General features: G+C 39.2%; 2 protein-coding genes across 2 annotated transcripts; one reads left to right on the forward strand and one right to left on the reverse strand.

Moving 5' to 3' along the window:
- Positions 1–6,616: 6,616 nt before the first annotated feature.
- On the reverse strand, positions 6,617–8,911 carry MRPL32 (mitochondrial ribosomal protein L32). Its single transcript, XM_080582221.1, has 3 exons — positions 8,741–8,911; positions 7,882–8,063; positions 6,617–7,213 (listed from the first exon to the last, which is right to left on the reverse strand). The coding sequence occupies exons 1-3, from the start codon at positions 8,847–8,849 to the stop codon at positions 6,959–6,961; spliced, it is 546 nt and encodes a 181-aa protein (XP_080438347.1). The 5' UTR covers positions 8,850–8,911; the 3' UTR covers positions 6,617–6,958.
- A 146-nt stretch (positions 8,912–9,057) lies between these two features.
- PSMA2 (proteasome 20S subunit alpha 2) lies at positions 9,058–14,427 on the forward strand. Its single transcript, XM_080582220.1, has 8 exons — positions 9,058–9,212; positions 10,812–10,888; positions 11,332–11,464; positions 11,842–11,964; positions 12,325–12,406; positions 13,405–13,478; positions 13,879–13,936; positions 14,019–14,427. Exons 1-8 carry the CDS (start codon positions 9,172–9,174, stop codon positions 14,133–14,135), a joined length of 705 nt encoding a protein of 234 aa, XP_080438346.1. The 5' UTR covers positions 9,058–9,171; the 3' UTR covers positions 14,136–14,427.
- Positions 14,428–15,490: the final 1,063 nt, after the last annotated feature.

Consider the following 15,490-nt stretch of genomic DNA (forward strand, 5'->3'; position numbering starts at 1 on the left):
CCTAAGCAACAGATTCAGGGATCCCAGCATCTGCCACATCAGCTGGATGAGGCAGATACACTCCGGTGATCTGAAAGCAACATGCATCTCTTTCATCAAAAAGAAAAGGGTAAAAATGATTGCAAATTCTTTTCCTTCATATTTTTCAGCACCAAATGTTTCAGAGGAAAAATGTCTTAGAGTAGTGATCTAAACCAATTCTTTGCACGTTGGTATTTCTGGTTTTGCTGGTAAATAATCTTTTTTTTTTTTTTCCCTAAACAATTTAACCACTTGTGTTTTTTTTTTTTTTTCCAATTAGATAGAATGTCTTTTATATTGCAGATAAAGAATACACATTATTCCTGGATGAAAGGAACCTGATCTATGGATGAGATATATTTTACTTCTAGGATTACACTTATTTTTAGATATCATACAGTGAATTCCTGAGGACAGATTCTGCTGTTGCTGTCCAGCTGAGTTATACTCTTACAAATAATCCCACTGAACAGAATGGGCCCTCTTGTAGGATAAGACACTCTTGTACAGAAGAGAAATGATTGACTCCGGTCCTTGGATGCTGCCTGCAAAAGCTGTGCTGTTTTTAATCCCCTTCTCAAACAAAAGGAGAAAAAAAGGAGGAATCGTTTGGAAATAAACCAGATTTTCAGCATCTCTGAAAAGCTCTGGATAAAGGCCCTCATGGATCTATGTCCAAATTTTGGACATACAAACAAATGTATCTTTGCAGTAGCTTATTTGATCAAAAACACAAACCTAGCTAGATTAATCACCACTGCAGGTGATAATTGTTATTATTACCTAACCTGTGACACAGCAGAGTATGCAAGAAGCTGATAATTGGCAAATTGCTTCAGTTCCTTCCTATGCCACTGACTGAGGGGGCAATTTTGAGGAAGTCACTTGCTCTTTCTGCACCTCAATTTGCCACCCATCAAGAGGGATCAATGCCATTTAGCAGCCAGTATAAAATGCTAACATGAAAGTGATTAATGATGTAGGAGTGCTGTTTGCTATCCCATCCATTTCTACAGCTCTGCCATCTATTTCCACAGTGCCACGTGCATGAGTACTTTGCAGGTACTCACCCAGGTGCACAACAGGGGTATGTTTCTTGCAGCAAATCCTACCGTACTCTTCGTATTACACAGATAGCAACAGCATTCTTCTTACTTCTACATACTTGCCAATGACTGTACCTTCTTGGTCTTCAACCCTGAACCCCGAATAAAGTCCCTCATTTTCCTCTCTACATTCCTTTTTTCAGAGTATCTTTGTGGTAAACTATTCTGTGCTGGACATCAGCCTCTGAGAAGGAGTGATTTGGGGTTAGACAAATGTCTCAACATTCTCCCAAACTCCTAAAGGATTACATTCTTCATTCATAAATGGCATTATCCAAAGGACTATGGCAGAACTGGACTCATGGGCTTGATCGATTTATCATGGCGGGTGTTGGCAACTGATAGGCTTAATTTTGACCTCCTTGATTTCAATAAAAAATGCTTTCACGATCTCATTAAATTACTTTGTAGCACAACAGCTGGGTGCTTTAGAACACGTGTCTCTCAGTCACTTGTAATTACAATTTCCCTTAAAAGAAAACCCCCAAACTCAATGGCTTCTTGAACACCAAGGTATCATTTGTCCTATTTAAAAGTGACAGAATTAAATAAAACATCTTTAAGTGGGCTAAATCCTGATGTTATTCTTAAAAAAAAAAATGTTTTCCCTGATTTGATAATAACTGAGTAGGGACAGTAAAGATGAACGAGCAGGAGTTTCAGAACTCGATATATTTAGAATGAACTTTTCCTACAGGGCCAGTCTGTCCATTTTGAGCCTTAAGCTATGTATTACAGCACCTTTAAGAACACTATCGTTTGTATTTAATATTAATCTGAGATTATAAAATGAAACATCCATCTCTCCCACAGCCTGCTCAAAATCCTTAGTTTTATTGGAAATATTTCACATAATATGCTCTAGAACTACACCATATTGGAAAATAGAGCTGTAAATCATATTGCTAGACAAGCTGATGAGCCTGTGTGACAGGGCTGGGAATAGAAACAGCATTAGTATACCATGGGAATAGATGTAAAGGCTATGTCAGCTCTGTAAGTAGGGAATGATTGTCCTTCCTACAGCATGACATACACACTGCATTTAATATACATTTTTACTCTTCAGCCTCGTGAGCTGTTTCGTGCATTTAGGACAAATAAAGAATTAATCAAGCTTATGTTCAAGGCATGACCGACAGAACATTTCTATGTTCTTGTGCAGTGAAAAGAACACCTCTAAAGTACAATAATTTTCAGAACCACTTTTTATAGAATCTGTGTCCTTTTGTGAAACAAACAGAAACAGACAAGTACTTGTGTATTTGGATAATCAGAATATACTAAGTATATCCCTAATTTTCAAAATCATAGGATTGCTTTAGAAAGTACGACACAAGAAAATGAGTATAGAGGATTGATTGGTTGCCTGGTGGTTTTTGAAATTTTGACTTTGTCTTTGTCCCACCTCCTTAGAATCAAGAAAACTGCCTTATTAAAAAAAATAAAAAATCATGTGAAATCTCTGTCAAATACTATAAGCTGGCAACTTCACAAAGGCTTTCCATTTAAATATGTATATTTTCCTTAACCAGGGAAAATGGAAAGATAGGATACTTGAATTTCTTTCAAACATCAATTGACCAGACTCAGTTTACTACATTCATCAAATGCAATCTTAGTTTTCAGTTGTAAAGTGAATCCTGTTGGTATCCAGCAGTAGTTTCACATGAATATGCTCTGAATTAATATATATATATACTTGCATATATCCATATGTACAGAGTTTCAGTATTTGTCATCAAATACAGTAATGCATTGGGCCAAATTCTGCCTCGAATTACACTCCACTGACTTGAGCACAATTGCCTAGGAATATACCTAGGCCAGGCAAAACTACACCCATCACAGCTGCATAGCTTACTTCCTTCTGGTCCCTTCCGTTGATTTTCCTCCCATTTTGCCCCATTCTTAAAGTCTTTGTCAGTTTAAGTTAGGCAAATCAGCTGGAACAGCTTGTATTTACTGATGCTTATACTCTATATAAACTAGACAATGCAGTCACGTAAGGTGGAAGAAGGAGTTTTGTTAATATCTCATTTATTTAAGTGCTAATTAACAAGTAAGTTCTAAAGATACAGGCACCTGTATCTTTAGACACTCATGTGCTTCCAAAAAAATTTGAACCTTTGATGGAGAACACAATCCTCTATTCTGTTCTAAGCAACTATTATTCACTTAAGGACCACATCATTTTAATTCTCTTTCCACTGTGTGTCTGCTGTGTACAAGTTGATACTTATGACTCTACAAATTCAAGGCACTTATACCTTGAAATTCATTGGAATAACTATTATTTGTGTGACTTTCTAACTGCATAAATAAAATGCCAACTAACTGAATACACCAGGCGTACAAAGAAACAGAATTCAGAAAGCCATCTGCAATTAAGAGATGGAAAACAGAGCTCCACTATCTTCCTAGGGGAACCCAATAGGTAAAACTGCAATTTCAAATAAATCACCCAAAGCAAAGAGCAGAAGTACATAAATATACACAAAAGCCAGTGCATTAATTCTCAGTATAAATCTAATTTAATTCAGTCAGAACAACGAACCACAGTAGATTAGCCTGTGTCCCATAAAAACTACATATTTTCCTTTGTACCTAGCAAACCTAGTCTATTTGCAGATCTTTTACTTATACAATTGCAAATTTCTTAAATCTGATTTTGACTGTTTCATATCTCATGAATGAATCTTTGGCTTTTGTTTTCCACTTACCAGAAACCTACATTCCTCTGCCACCTAGTGTTTAAAGTATGTTGTATATCTACCTCTGGCTCTTTCTGGCATAGTGTGTCCTCACTAAATAGAAAATTTCCTATTTACATAGGAAACTGAAGAGAAACTTGGTTTACCAACCAGTACAGATAATGTAATTCAACCCAGCCAGAGATCACCGTTACCTCTATAGATCTTAGTATCATGCAAAATTGTTTAGCAATTTGCATCCTTGTATTTTTGGACATCACATGATCTTCCTCATTCTTTCTATAATTTAAAATAAAATATTTTTCACATAAAATGTTTATAGAAAAAACCACCATAATTACCTATAAAATGTATTTAATCATATTAAATTTTCAGGCAAAAAAGGAATGTCTTTTTTCAGTGATATTCCTAAATCAGACAATTTTTAATGAGTTTAAAATGATTCCAGAATAACCATTTGCAACATCCAGCTTGCTTTTCCTAAGTTCTAGTTTACATTGTTTTGAAATTATCTGCATATATATTAGCACGATTGCAATTTATATTTTTCAAAATACCTCATAGCAACTTTCATCTGCAAATGTAAGCACTATAAATTTTAGATCACAAGTTTAACATGAATCATACCCAGAGAAAATAACATCAAAATTAGCATATCTTAATTTTGATAAAAATATTATGGCAAAAGATTATATTGCATATAAGCAGAGTTTATTTCAAGCAACATATTATGCCACGTTTTACAGGAATGTTACATTTTTTAGAAGAGAAATAGAGGTTTGTACGTCAGTGTTTGTAAAGCTATGCTATGAAAGTGGCCTTTCCTTTACTACTCCTGTTTTGAAGAAAAAAATATTGAAACTAAACTAGACTCTTCTGACTCTCACTGAAGATAATTTCTTTCTGGGAAAATTAATGGGTACTACATCAACTATATATATATGAATCTCCAATATTTATCTATTTTTTCTTTTAGAGACCATGAATACCAGACATTTTAATGACTTTTTTCCCACATTACTCAGAAACCACTGTGAAATATTATCAAGCAACTCAACACTGTGTGGATTGCACGAATGCAATACTACCATGAGCAGTGTGGCTGTGAAATGAATCATTACCCAACTGTGACCCTGCAAGTACCTTAATACGTCTAAATGTTGGCACAGCCTAACTTCACTCATGTTTCGTAAGAACATCTTCACTGCTTCACAGATACTGAGTCAATAAACGTATGCTCTATACTGCCAATTGTAATTATTACTCCATTAGCGGAAACCACGTCCTCTCTTGTGTTTGGAGATAAATAAATATGTATGTAAATAACATCCCTGTGTGTCTGAGAATTTAACCCATGACTCAACATCACAAGATATTTTTGCTTATTTCTCCACAGTCATTGTCAAAACCATATATATATAAAAAGGGACTAAGACAGCACTGTATAATTGGTCCTATGATATGCAGACAAACAAATAAAACAAAAAACATTCTCCCTAAAATACATACACACCTTTCCCTTGGAACAGCAGTGTATCAGCTTGGCTAATCTCACCTCCAATATGTCAGTCTTATCCTTTCCAGCTCTGGAAAAAGCAAGCCTTCCACTCTGCATCCTGCTTGCCACTTTTTATTGACTTCAGTTCTAACTAAGAAGTGAGAAACAGATAGGACTGGGACAAATCCTGTTTGGACAAATAGAAAAGGACTTATGTTGTTTGCTTGGATACTGTCAGCTGAATTGCCTCAATTTATACTTATCAACATTCATTATTTCGATAGACTATGGAGGACATGTAACATCGCTGCTAACATCTGTTCCTACTTTCCAGACAAAACATGGAATACAAAGTGAGAAAAGAAGTGAAGCCTGTCAGCACACCCTAGCCCAGGCATAATTTTAAATAGGCTCAGCCATGCTCAAGAGAAGGCTATTCAGGAAAGCATGGTCCTGCATCTCCTTCTGCATTCCTACTCCCCACATTAACAGTTTTCAGACCCTGACACAAGCTAAGCCACAGGGAGTCAATAAAAAAACAAACCGTAGAAAACCATTGAATATTTTTTTATCAGCATAGATTCCCAAAACAGGAGAGTACAGGGTCAAATAGGTGACTAATTAAAACTAATCTTAACCTCTAATGCTAACGGTTTACAGCTAGGTGGCTAAAACTGAAGTGGAAACACACAGCTAGCTGCTGTGGCTGCAGCACTGGAGTAAGTACCCATGGACAGCAGAGGGCAGAGCTATCCCCACTCAGCAGAGGACACAAAGACAGGAAGTCACGCTGTTCTTTGCGGTTTTCCAAGCACACACGTTACTGGGAACGGCTGCAAATAATCAGCTTTGACCCTCATAAAACATAAAACAGATTTCCGGTCACTAGGTCTCAGTTTGCTACTTCACTAAAGGAATCACTGATTTGGTGGGGGAGGTGGGAACAGGGTGACTGTCTTTCTTTAAAATAGATTATTTGGCATCCTGACAACAGAGAGAATAACCGTCAGTGTGGTACCGAAAGAGCAAAGACCACTTGTAAACAGTGGTTTAGTTTTTTGAGTAAAACAGACCACTGTTTTACTCAAATAACAATGAGTATCTCAAACAGCAGCATTCTGGAGAGATCCCAGCAGACTCTATTACGAGACATGGAAGTTACCAGATAACTGCACTTTTCCTCAGATATATCCTTTGTACGTAATCAGCCTTGGTTTAAGTGGTGGTGGTGGTGTTTTTTTTTAAGATCAGCAGCCAAAACCAGAAAGCAGATTTCTCTAGGAAACTTTATATACTTTATTTTACATCCACAAATGCGAATGTTTTTCCCTTGTTAGGAAAAAAGAAGTTATTTACAAAACCAGCATATATTAACATACAAAGTATTCACTGTACTGTATGCAGATATCCAAATCCAAGACAGGTCCTGACTCCTCTTTCACTGTTGACTGCTATGGTGTATCACTGAGAAGCATTTCCCACTGCATGCTATAGAACAGCACCGTGTGACATAAAACATGATTTGAGCAGACTTCCCAAAAGTTCATACATTTTTTCATATCAGCATTGATTAAACAAAACAAGGAAAACATTCTTGAAAAATATGAGCTTTCTCACTGTTAATTTTGAGTAAACCACGACGGACGCTTCCTGGCTCTTTCAATGATCCGCTTGCCTTCATCTTTTTCTGTGGGCTTTTCCCCCTCATACAAGACTACAGTCTCTACAGTAGGAGCATTAAATGGTCCTCCTTCCTTTTTACCCATTTCCTTCCGTATCTGCCGAGTTTCTTCTTTGACCTGTGTGTAACAATAGCTACACAGGACATGCTTCTCTTTCAAGTTTCCACACTCAGGGCAAACATCTATGTTTCTCTAGGAAAAAAAAAAAAGAAAAAGAGTGAAAAATAGGAAATTTTACAATCTGAACAACAAAAAAGAAACAGGGAGCAATCACAAGGGATTAATAAATATGAAATGAAATACCAGGAAAAGTCAATTGCCTTTTCAGAACTTATTGTTTTATCCAAAGTCCTTTTTTCAGCAATGTATTGCTATATCAGATGCTTACTACAAAATAGCCCATGAAGTCAATATGTAAATCATTATGCCTATTGACATTTGGAAGAATAAAGGCCTATCAAGCCATTCAGATGCACAGAAAATATAGATATTTCCACCTATAGTAGCCATCTAGCTAGAATCCACATTTTGTTGATTTGCACCTAAAGTGTCACCTGTTATTTAACCACAGGCTACTGTCACACAGGATGACTGTACATCAGAGTACTTTTAAAGCGATGATGTCTTTTAAACTTATTTATAAACAACTTCCAGAAAACTTTCTTCAGTCAGTACTGGCCATTATGATTCTCTCAAGTGAGATTATATATGATATATATGAGAATGAGGAGACGTGCAAAGGATTCTGTAAGCGAGATTAAAAATCACTGTCATAAATCGTACTCAAACATGTTTGTTCACCGTTAATGAAATTACTTGCACCGAATATGGTGGAAAGCACACGTAAAGTTGCTGATTACCTTTATTTTTATGAGATTTGTAGGATTTCTCCGCCTGCAGCGGTTCACTTCAATGGTACGCCTTTTCTTGGGCGCTGCCATCCACAAGATGCTACCCAAGAGACCTGGCACCTCACTGCCTTCTCTGGGGTCTTCTGCTGGCTCTGGGAGACATGTGGGACCTTGGACAGCTAGCGCTGGCCCTGAAGGACAAAAAATCAGAGAATCGTTAAGGATGGAAAAGACCGCCAAGATCACCTGGATCAACCATCCCCCTGCCACCAATGTCACCCACTAAACCATGGCCCTAAGCACCACGTCAAACCTTTCCTTGAACACCCCCAGGGACAGTGACCCCACCACCTCCCTGGGCAACCCGTCCCAATGCCTGACTGCTCTTTCTGAGAAGAAATGTCTCCGAATTTCCAACCTGAGCCTCCCTTGGTGCAACTTGAGGCCATTCCCTCTAGTCCTATCTCTAGTTATCTGTGAGAAGAGGCTGACCCCCAGCTCCCCACACCTTCCTTTCAGGTAGCTGTAGAGAGCAATGAGGTCTCCCCTGAGCCTCCTCTTCCCCAGACTGAACGACCCCAGTTCCCTCAGCCGCTCCTCACAGGACTTGTGTTCCTGGCCCTTCACCAGCTTCCTAGCCCTGCTCTGGACACGCCTCAGGGCCTCGATGTCCTTCTTATAGTGAGGGGCCAAAAAACTTGAGGTCCTATCACTAGTTATCTGCGAGAAGAAGCCGGCCCCAGCTCCCACAGCTCCCCCTCAGGTGTACGCAAGCCCCCGGTGCACCCAGCTGAGGTAACGGGGCAGGACCCCTCGCAGCGCCCTCCCGCCTTCCCCAGCCGCCGCCGTGTAGGGGCGGTGCGCGCACCCCACTGCGGCGCGCGTGCCCCCGGCGCCATGCCGCGCAGCAGCCGGCCCCAGCAGTGCCTCAGGAGGCCGCGGAGCCCCAGCAGCGGAGCGCCGCGCAGCGCCGCCATGCCTGCAGCAGGCGGAGAGGGAGGAGGAGGACTCTCGCGCCGCTGAGCCTCCTGGGAAAGCGAGTGCGGCGAGCGCGTCTCGGCGTCACAACGGCGGGGGCCAGGACTTCAAGACCCAGCATTCCCCGCGGCTACCAGCACGCTGACGGGGTAAGCTGGAAGACTTCAACCCCCAGCATGCCTCGCGGCGAGCCTCATCTCTAATCGCCCCCCCCGTTCCCCGCTCCTCCGCCAATCAGCGCTGCCGCCGGCGGGGCGGGCGGGCGGACCGCGCTTGCGCAGAAGAAGCGGGCGGAGGGGGAGCTGAGGGGCTGGCCCCAAAATGGCGGAGCGCGGCTACAGCTTCTCCCTCACCACCTTCAGGTGCCCGCCGGGGCCGCCCGGGACGGGACGGGACGGGGCAGGCGGGGGCGGGCGGGGAGCGGGAGCACGGGGGGGCGGCCGTGAGGGGCAGGAGGCCGCAGCGGGCGTGGGAGGGCCGCGGCCGGGCTTTGCAGAGTCATGGCGGGGGGCCCGGGGATCTGGGTCGTGTGGGGGCGGGCGGGCGGGGTCACCGGGCTGCTGCCCTCTAAATGTTACCCTAACACACGCACTTGGGGTGGACTCAAGGGAAAGACAGCTATTGTCCACGTCCATGAGGCTGTTAAGTTACCGAGAGTTACATTATAAACGTGCAAAAAGAGAAACTGAAAGTAGGCCTGCGGGTTTTGGTGAAGTGCCTCCTTAATCTCGGGGGGCAGCACCCTGTGATTGCAAAGCAGCTCACTGAGGTGTCGTTGTGGTCGAGCCAGCGGTGCAGTTCGCAGTCTGAAAGGGGTAAAAGAATCTTCTTCATGGATGCATTCAGCCCAGCGTACCGAAGTGTGTTGAATCCCTTATTAGCTCTTGGAACTGACTTCGTAATGGAGATACAAGCTTCTACTTTGCAGAGGTGCTAATGCTGTGAAACTATTTGGTTTTGTATCCATGTGGAAGAGATACCAACTGCATACGCTGTCCCTCATTTGCATGTTTCATGTGCTGAGAATAATTTATTTCAGCTTGTGCTAGGTTTTAAACTATTTTGCTAATGTTGTGGATGTTTTGATTCTGGTATGGGAAACTATTCTTCTAGTCCATTGGTATTTTGTGAGGGAGGAGCTAGAATTATTGCTGTCACCTGTATTTACATAGTGTATAAATAACTACGCTGGTTATTGCATGCTTTGTTTTTTCTATCTTCTCTAAGCACAGAAGTGCATCTTCTTGTATTTTGCGTGTGCTTTTACTAAAACAGAAGTGTCAGAATTGTTTGTCTAATGAGCGACTGGCGCTGTGCTGTCCACTTCCATGGAGATAGAGCTTGCACCCTGTTTTGGATGAGTTACTTTAACAGTCTGACACTTGCCGCTCTGTTTGGATGGTTCTGCATTTGTTAGCAGAACAGTGTGGATCATTAAAGCAAGATGCAGGAATACATGGAGGTGGAAGAGGAACTGTTTCCATCTTGTGTTGTTGACCTGTGGCACGCTCATCAGTGAAAATGAATAGCCGTGGTTTGCTTGTACCTTTCAGCAGTGAATGTCACTGTCTTGAAAGCTCTTGCAAACCACATGTATAAGGCCATTTCAGTGGAAATTCGTTACATGCTGTGAAGATTCCCCCAGCAAGTGAGAAACTTGGTTAAAATGGTACAGAGTTGGAGAACTGCATTGCAATCAGTACTTCCTACCCAAGATGCATTAGTTTTTATTGGGGTTATAAGCAGGTGCTGTGTGAGTGTCACAGTAGTGTTATGTGGCAACCTTTTAGAAGAACCTGCCTGGTTCTTTTAAATGAATTTTATTTATTTATTTTTTAATTATGATTAGAGTATGGAGATGCTAGGTGTGAAGAGGTTAAAAAAGAAAGTTGACATCAGATCACCGCAGGAAATATTTGAGCCTATCAGAATTATGTTATTTATTGCATTTTGCTTTTTAGTCCTTCTGGGAAACTTGTTCAGATTGAATATGCTTTGGCTGCAGTAGCTGCAGGAGCTCCATCGGTTGGGATTAAAGGTACGTTGAGAACATAACTACGTTAGTGGGCAGTTCTACCATAAAGAAGGGGAACGTAGAGCTTAATTCTAGAAGATTGCTAGGGTGATATTGGGGAGACACAACTGGTAGAAATAAACATCTTTGATTTGGAGTGTTCCCTGAGTAAATAACTCCAGCTGTGTATATACATAGATATTACACGTAAAGTTACTTCAACTGCTCAATTATTACTATGTGCTTTAGAAGCTTTAAAATGGGATGGTGGGAGCTGTGCTGATTATCCAAAATGGGAAACAATATGTTGGGTGGGTTCCTTAAATAATCTCTGTTTAACACAATTGTAAACTTGAAGATTTTTTTAAAGGGAGATGCAAAATTATTTGTTCCAACAAACCTGTTCTGTTCTTCAACTGCTTTTTATAATTTTATTTTAATATGGAAAAAATCTTGTTCCTTCCTAGCTGCAAATGGAGTGGTGTTGGCAACTGAGAAGAAGCAGAAATCCATCCTTTATGATGAAAGGAGTGTTCACAAAGTAGAACCAATTACCAAACATATAGGTTTAGTGTATAGCGGTATGGGTCCAGATTACAGGTATATAAAAAAATTTGCTTGGTCATCATTTAGATATATTTTTCTAAGCATATGGCATAATATTATGTTCTGTTACACTGTATATGAAATTTACTTTCTGTTTAAGGTTAACTTAATATATGAATTTCCTTGGCAAATACACTCACATCTAAAACATGAATGTGGAATCAACAGCAATGTAATTCAACCTTAGTTTCAATTTAAGCACTTCAGAGATTACCCAGTTGATAAAGATAACCCAATATGATCTATGTTTTCGTACATTGGTTTTATGTCAGATGTGTAATTCCTTAGCATAATATTTATTATCATTTTTCAGTTCTAATTGTAACAAAGAGTTGGATTTTTTGATATAATAATTTTGTCTTTGTTTTTAGAGTACTTGTGCACAGAGCCCGGAAGCTGGCCCAGCAATATTACTTGGTTTATCACGAGCCCATTCCAACAGCTCAGCTAGTACAAAGAATTGCTTCTGTGATGCAGGAATATACGCAGTCTGGGTATGCGGTTTTCTGAAGTTTGAATCAGGTTAGAAAGATTGGGTTGTTTAAATGTAAGGTGTGACAACTACCTGGTGATTAATTTTTTACGTGATAAAAACGCGGGTAGTGTTTTGCTGGAGAAGACTCACAGAAAGTGGGCAAGTGAGAGGAGCGCTAACAGACTGGGTGGGATAGTCATCGTATCTTGAACACAGACATATTGACTAGTCAGTCATGATCACAGCAGCTCTGGGTTGTTGGGAGGCCTGTGGGGGAAGGTTAACACATCCAGTTGGTGTTCACTGAGTAAATTTATAAATTTTATATGCCAACTGTGAGGCATTTATTGTTTTTTTTTGTTTTTTTTTTTGCCTGTAGAGGTGTTCGCCCGTTTGGTGTATCACTGCTAATATGTGGCTGGAATGAGGGGCGGCCCTATTTATTTCAGTCAGATCCATCTGTAAGTATCTTACATTTGTAAATTCTACTGTTTTTTTATGACATCTAAAACTTTGTATGTGCTTACAAAATACTTTCTGTGATGAGAAGAATGTGGAACTAGAAAAAAAGATCCCTTATCCCAACTTCAGAAGTCAGAATGATTCTACTTCACTAGGTGTTGAGATCAAGCCTGGAATTGTGGCTGCAGTGCCAAAGAAAGTGTAGGAATGTAGGAAGTGGGTAGCATGTGCTCGTTCTGTGTCTCCATGTTCTGAACTGCATGAGGAATAGCAGCAGTTTTTGAAAGAGATCCCCATCCCTTTTCATCCTTTCCTACCTAAATAAGTTTATTTACTGCATTAGAACATTTTAAATAAAATTTACCCTTTGATGCCTCTGAGTTATAGCACTTCACATCAAAATAAAAAATTGGTTGCTCTACTGATGCTTGATAAGTTTCAGAAATTTGAGCTGTTACGTGATGTTAAATGTAAAAAGCAAAATGCAGGTTCCGTGTATAATCATCTTGATGGAGGCATAGAACTCTTGATGGTCTTAGTGCCATAGGGGAGAATAGGCGTGATGGCTAGATAACGTACTAGTAGGTAAGATAAGCTGGGTGTAAGCAAGTTGTTCATACAGTCTTTAAAAAAAAAAGGGGGGGGGGGGGGGAAGGGGTGCGCCTAAGGAAAGAACTGACTGTTCATACTCAAGTGTGAGCATATATTTCTGTTCAAGAAATCCCAAATCAAACTATATCAAACTATGCTAACACCTTACTAAGTCCATCTTTCAAAGTGGCGGGAAGATGAAAATAGGTGGGACTCTATACAAATGTTTTATACGTTTTCATAGCATGTTTCCATATCAAATTTGTCTGAATGTGACCTAAAATAATGTCGTATATTGTCATAACATCCAATATTTTCATAATTGCTTCTGTTTTTTTTACCACGTAGTCAAATGTGTTCTCTGTAACTCAGTCAAAAACAATTCAATGGATTGTTGCTTTTACAGGGAGCTTATTTTGCTTGGAAAGCAACAGCGATGGGAAAAAATTATGTCAATGGGAAAACGTTCCTTGAGAAAAGGTAATATATTTGATACGTGTCTAAAAGGATACTATTTGTTTTGTTCACATTTCAGGTAAAACAGATGAACCAAAAAATAATAATATTTTTAAATTATCAGAACAAAGTTTTAAAATATTTAAGATATGATGCTTCTAATTTCCTTATATAAGTATGCACATGAAATTTTCTTTATGTAGACTTCTGTGTGTATGATAAAATACTCCACTGCAGAAAACAAAATATTAGCATATCTGCAGAACAAGTAGTGAAATAGATTAATCTTCAAAATCAGTATTTGTAATTTTTAAAATAACAGTATTTACAAATACTTTTTGTATGAAAAATTTAGCAGTCTTTGGGTTCTTAGAGGCTCTGGGCGTACTGTCCCGTGTTGAAATACATGATGATCTTTTTACAGATACAACGAAGATTTGGAGCTTGAAGATGCCATTCATACAGCTATCTTAACACTAAAGGTTAGCAAAATAGTTAAGAAACGTGTTTCTTACTGTTATGACATCGTTGCCGTGATTCACTGAACTGTATTTCCTTTAACAGGAGAGCTTTGAAGGGCAAATGACAGAAGACAACATTGAAGTTGGCATTTGTAATGAAGCTGGTTTTAGGAGGCTAACTCCAACTGAGGTTAAGGACTACTTGGCTGCAATAGCCTAGTAGAAACCAAGCAAGACTGTGTGAATTCACACAAAAGTCTTTTTAATTTTGGCTCCTTAAATGTTTTTCTTTGCAGTTTTTGCATACTTATTTCTACGTGGTTTGTCTGGACAGATTTTTTTAAATATCATGGGTGCAAATGCAACGATCTTAATATTGTAATACACAGAATCTTATTACAGGTAATTCTTTCCCTTGATATATGGAATATTTGTACACAAAATACTGTACAAAATGTAAATGAACACTTAAAAAGACTAAAGAATAAAATTTGAAGGCCACTGTTCTGGGGGAAGGTGTCTGTGTGTCTTTTAAATCATAGTTTGTTTGTTGACATAAAGCTGAGGTTTTGGTATCTTTATCATTGAGGAAACAGAGTTTTCCACATACTAGCCATCATGAACTGATTTTAGACCTTCTTTTAAAGAACTTTTAAATTCTGAGTGGACAAAAGATTTTTTTTCACTGTGGAATTGTATTTTGAATTTTAAGTAACTTCCAAAAATGGGTTGTTCCGACGTAAAACATCGTGTACCTTTACAAAGATGCAGAACAGTCTTCCATGTGGGTTATAAAATGTGATCTACTTTAACAGCTCTGCTCTTGAGCCTCTAGAATTGTCTTGGTCTTTATGTCTCAAGTATTTATTTTTTTTACTGGGATAATTTCCATGACCATAGACATTGAAATTTTTCAATCCTGTAATGCTGTTAGAAATAATGGAAGCAAATGCTACTGACTGAATACTAAATGCAGTTATCAGCATCAGTACAAAACAAATAGGATGTACAAAGCAAAATGAGAATATGTAATAATTTATCCCTTGAATTGTGCTGAAGTGTATTTCAGCTTGCAAGATAACTAAAGGTGCAGCAATGAAAAGAGCACTTAATTTATGCATGGCTACTTTTAAAAGTACAGAACTAGATGCTTGAACGTTATTTGTGGGTGTACGAACAGATACATTTTTTTACATGCTTAATGTCTGTAAGGTTATGTAGAAAGGAAAAACCATAAGAGGATAAATATAAATACTTTTTTAAAGCAGAAATCTGGTCTGTAGCCATTCAACAGTTACTGGTAATGAAGTGGAAGCTGGGATAGCTGGATCAGTCTGCTCCTATGAAAGGCTAATCACATATGGGAGCAGCCTGACAGGTTAAATGTTAGCTAGCCATTAACCAATGAAGAAAATAAAAAGTATGAGTTAGTCTGCGGAACGTGATGTATAAGCTAATTGATCTGTTCCATGTTGATGTTATGTTATCATTAGGCAAATAAGAATTTCTGAAGCATGCCCTCAATTAAGTTTTATTTCATAATGTTAAAAATAAAAACTATGTACAAATGGTTTC

Source organism: Anser brachyrhynchus, assembly GCF_964034855.1.
Source record: "Anser brachyrhynchus genome assembly, chromosome: 2".
In the NCBI taxonomy this organism is placed as follows: domain Eukaryota; kingdom Metazoa; phylum Chordata; class Aves; order Anseriformes; family Anatidae; genus Anser; species Anser brachyrhynchus.